This window comes from Rutidosis leptorrhynchoides, chromosome 1 (genome assembly GCF_046630445.1).
Source record: "Rutidosis leptorrhynchoides isolate AG116_Rl617_1_P2 chromosome 1, CSIRO_AGI_Rlap_v1, whole genome shotgun sequence".
Taxonomy (NCBI): domain Eukaryota; kingdom Viridiplantae; phylum Streptophyta; class Magnoliopsida; order Asterales; family Asteraceae; genus Rutidosis; species Rutidosis leptorrhynchoides.
In genome coordinates this window covers 250,109,234-250,114,311 of record NC_092333.1, presented here as the reverse complement: position 1 = coordinate 250,114,311, position 5,078 = coordinate 250,109,234, and the positions used below count along the sequence as shown (strand labels likewise).

General features: G+C 37.2%; 1 protein-coding gene across 1 annotated transcript; it reads left to right on the top strand.

The window, feature by feature from the left end:
• Window positions 1–401: 401 nt before the first annotated feature.
• LOC139896804 (uncharacterized) lies at window positions 402–1,514 on the top strand. The gene has a single exon (XM_071879448.1). The coding sequence runs from the start codon at window positions 402–404 to the stop codon at window positions 1,512–1,514; it is 1,113 nt and encodes a 370-aa protein (XP_071735549.1).
• The last annotated feature ends 3,564 nt before the right edge of the window (window positions 1,515–5,078 follow it).

The window sequence follows — 5,078 nt, the reverse complement described above, 5'->3', positions numbered from 1 at the left end:
CATTTCGATGGTAATAGTGATGAAGTGATCCCAGACTCTTTCCTTTCTGAGAAAAATTGAGGAAGTGAACAAAGGTGTTAATAACTCGACCCAAGCTGAACAAGTATTCGAACATGTCCCAAAACTGAATGATGACGCATCAACTTCTTTGAATAATGAACTCCCAAAGCAACAATCTCCATCATCTTTATCTAAACCCCTGGTTTTAATGGTGTTCGTTTTCACTCCCCCCTATCAAGTAGAGCTGAAGGACATAATGCTTCATCCTTACGAGAGCATAATAATCTGAACATGTAAATTGATTTCATCAAGTTTGGTGAGGTATTGGGCTATGATATGAAGAACTGCCCTAATGAAATTCAGAAAGTGATCTACGGTATGAGAGGTAGCAAATTGATCTCATGAATTTATTATCGTTGAATATTGGAGGCGGAGTAACATCTTTTAATAAACATAGATGGGTTAGCAAGTTATGCAAGGATCATGCGATTACGATTCTTGGGATCCAAGAGACAAAGATGTCTACTTTGAACCACTTTGCTGTCAAAGCGTTGTGGGGAAATTTTAATTTTAAGGTAGCTGCGTCTTGTGCTAGAGGTCGTTCAGGTGGTATTCTCACCATTTGCGACCCTAACAGCTTTAATTGCAGTAGAGTAATTTCTTTCAATAATATGCAGATTGTCGAGGGTCGATTTTGTGAGAGGGATTCTCCGTGTTTCTTAATTAACGTGTATGCTCCTCAATCAAGACGCCAGAAAAAGCGCATTTGGGATTTCATTCTTTCTTTCATCAATAATAATGATGGAGACTTTATCATTTTTGGCGACTTTAATTCGGTGAGATATTCGCATGAACGCTTTGGTACTCACTTCAATCATTTAGAGGCTGCTGACTTTAATGATTTTATTGCTAACGGAGGCCTCATTGACATTCCATTAGGAGGACGGGCTTTTACAAGAGTGAATAAATCTTTTACTCAACGTTCAAAGATTGATAGATTCATGGTATCTAATGGAATTTTAGATGTGTTCCCTCATGTTACGGGCAAGATTCTCTCCAACTTATGGTCGGATCATTGTCCCATTCTCCTATGTAATGACATTGTCGATTATGGCCCGACACCATTTAAAATTTTTCACTCTTGGTTTGATCTCGAAAATTTTGACAAGACGGTCGAGGATGCATGGAATGATCTGTCTCAAAGAGCTAGCTCCAATCCGCAAATTAGATTCAAAGATAAATTGAAACATGTAAAAGCTGCACTGAAGTCATGGAGTAAGGATATTCGATCATCCTCTAACCGTAACAAAATTGAGCTCACTAAGAAAATTGCAGATATTGATGCACAGTTAGATTCGGATTCTGATTACTCCTCTTTGGCCACTTCTAGATCTTGTGCTCTAAAAGACCTAGCTATTATTGAACAAATGGAGGCAGCAAACATGGCACAAAAAAACAAACGTTTAATTCATGGAATGGGGGATGAAAACTCTACTTTTTCATACAAATCTTAAGGGAAAAGTATATGAAAATGCATCGAACTTTCACTAAATTCCTATTGTATGCATTCAACTTTGAAATCTCCTATTGTATGCGTTTAACTTTCTAAATTGTTCTATTCTATGTATTTAAGGTAACCTTCAATTAGACATTTACATTATTAGTCCCTCATGTTTGTAAATCCTAATTTCAGTGGTCCTTTCATCATATTTGTTAAATGTTCATCTTCATTACTCACATCTTCATCTTCATCAACATAAAATAAGAACCCTAATTTTAAAAACCCCAATTCTTCATTTCCATCAACCAAAAAATAAGATCCCTAATAACTGGTGGATTGTTCGACCGAGTAGTGTGAACAATATAACTGGCCCTTTTAGGGACTTTAATTTTAAAAACCCCAATTCTTCATTTCCATCACACAAAAAATAAGATCCCTAATTTTAAAAACCCCAAATTCTAATGTCCAAATTAAAATTCTAATGTCCAAATTAGATCTGTAACTTCACAGATATGAGATATGCAATTTTTTTGTAAAACCCTTGAATTGAATTAAAACCCAGCATCACTCAAGCTTTACTCGGATCTGGTTTGTGCGGATCTAAACCCAGATCTATGCAGTATGTTTTGTGGGCTTTCAAGCTTCGATTTGACTACAAATCCATTGTTCCCCATATAAAAGAGTACCATTCTTATCATCAAGATCCCATTTTCGGTCTTAAAAATGTATCTTTTGTATGTATGCATCTCGGTATTGTGAATCTTGAAGAAAGATGGAATCTATTTAAGGGTTTGATATGGGATTGCATATTTTAAGTACTAGCAGTTAAATTATATTTAGTTCCATATATAAAATAACAAAATTGATAAATTTGTTGTATTTTGATTTATTTTGTCCTTCAAATAAACATCAGTTCAATTGAAGGTTATTGCTAATTTCGTGGTCTGAGTTAATTTCATGTTGAAGTTTGGTGACGGCCATCGATGGTCTTTCTGGCGAAATCAACAACCGAGGCAATTGCCGGTGGTAAGAATCACGTACATCTTTACATTTATCAAACATTGGTTATGAGTTGGAGATGGAAGCTGAATTGTTTTGAATGTGTTTTTGAAATCATTGTTTAGAAGAGGGAGGAATTCTTGAAGATCTTGAAGATGAAGATGTTCTAGATTTGTAATGGATATAACTAACCATCGTTATGTTGAGGGACCAACTGTGTAAAAAAATTAACGTTGGTGACCTGATACCTGATGTATAAGTCATGGCTTGCATACAATAGCACATATTTAAAAGTTGAATGCATACAATAGGAGTTTTGAAAGTTGGATGCATACAATAGGAATTTGGTGAAAGTTCAATGCATTTTCATATACTTTTCCCAAATCTTAATAGAAAACGAAAAAAATTGCAAGTTGCAGGTATCATGTCTAACGGGCTTTGGATTACCGACCCTCCTCCAGTAAAAGAAACTTTCTTTCGATTTTTTAAAGAGAAATTTTCTCCTTCAGCGCATGCTCAGACTATCAATCAAAGTCGTCATCTCAAGTTACTTTCTAGAGACAACGCTGATTTTCTTATCTCACCGTTTTCGAACAACGAAATCAAGGATGCTGTAACACCCGGATATTTCGAATAGCTATCTCGGGTGTAAAGTGCACGTAGCGATTATATTGATATATGTAAATATGTACACGAAGTTAATAAAGGTATATATATATATATATATATATATATATATATATATATATATATATATATATATATATATATATATGCGTGTGCATGGAGATATATATGTTGCATGTATGGAGATAGAGTACGTGGATTGTTCGAGGCATGGTTTAAGTGTTTTTATATGGTTGTACGTTGCATGGATGAAGGGCACATGTGTGTACGTATGAGTATGCGTTCGACGAGTTAAAACTGGAAGAAACACACCAAAGGTCGTGGCGCGACCAAGAGAGCCGCGGCGCGGCATTGAACCAGAATTAGGATCAGGAGGCATGTAAATAAGACCACTAGACCATGACTAGGGTCGCGGCGCGAGGAAATAGAGCCGCGGCGCGGCGATACTGGATGACTGGTTCCGGATTTCGCAATTTTAAGGGTGTTTAGGGGCATTTTGGTCATTTCGCGTGTGTGCCAGATTTGGGATCTTAAATCTCATCAACCCATCTCATTTTCTTTATTTCTTTTTCCTTTTCTTCTTCTTTTTCTCTCAAAACTTAAATACTTCAACTCATTCAAGAGGGATTTTGGGAAGGAAGAAGCGGGATTCGATCAAAAGCGAAAGAGGCAACTTTGTTCTCCTCGTTCTTAGCTACAAGGTGATACTAGTGGTACGTCCCATTGGTGAGTTGCGGGATTAGATTGCACTTCATCGAGGCGTTTAAGGTAAGTATAAATTTACTATGCACATGTGTATGTGTAAAATGGGTGTGTGTGTGTAGCGTGACCCTTGTTTGGGTTTACTCTATGTTTGTGTGGGAGAATGGACTCCTCTAGTGCTTCGGGTCCATGTGATACGCTTATGCGTTTCGGGTTATTACCCTTGGTGTTGTGAATTGGCTAGCGTATTGGATAAACCCCTTTGGCGATGGGTTTGCTAGCATTTGATGTTGAGAAGATGAATCTCGGGTAGTGCGGATTCATGATGACTCGGGTAGTTCTGTCATCTTGGTGATGAGGTGGTGAATTTCGGGTTGTGCGAATTCACTAAGGCTCGGGTAGTTCGGCCAACCTCGGTTGTTGAAGCGGTGAAGGAAGTGAACCTCGGGTAGTGCGAATTCACTAAGGTTCGGGTAGTTCGGCCAACCTTCATGTGGTTTGGGTTAAGGGGTTAACCTTATTGTTTATTTTGTTGATTATATTTATTGTATGTGCGTATATCCTTGTTGTTGTATTGTAGCTAATCTTGTGACGTTAGCTTGGTGATTACGTAGCGTGTAGCTATTTTGTGTATGTGCTCTTTGTAGTTTGTTTACAATACGGAGGCAGTATGTGTTTATTTTTGATGTTTGGTGATGCGTAGCCATTTTATGCATATGTATGTGTATAGTATCTTTACATTCACTAAGCATTAGCTTACCCTCTCGTTGTTGATATTTTTATACGTTCGCACGATTGGCGTCTCGGGTAAGCGTAGGGATTAGAAGATCTTGCTTTTGGACTCGATTAGGATTGGGTAGCATAGTCCCAAACACCATGCTCGGTTTTGTGTAAAAGTAACTAGTCGGGTCATAATGAATATAACCGGTTTATGATTTAACTAACGTATTATTGTATTAAGAAGTTTAAATTATTGTTGTATGTTTTTAAGTTCGTTGAACTTACTTTGAAAATAAATACGTTTTGGAAATTGTGTAATGGGACCTAAATGTTATTTAATGCATATTAAAAAAGAAAAAATTTTATGGGCCGGTAAACAACGGGTTGGGTCGTTACAGATGCAGTTTGGTCTTGCGGTAGTGAAAAATCTCCCGACCCGGACGGTTTCTCCTTTAAGTTCATAAAGCATTTCTGGGACCTCCTGAAGACTGATATTATTGCTTTAGTTCAAGATTTTTAGGATTCGTGC

Excerpts from the sequence above, each read along its gene's own strand:
- LOC139896804 (XM_071879448.1), top strand. The coding sequence starts at position 402 with ATGAATTTATTATCGTTGAATATTGGAGGCGGAGTAACATCTTTTAAT.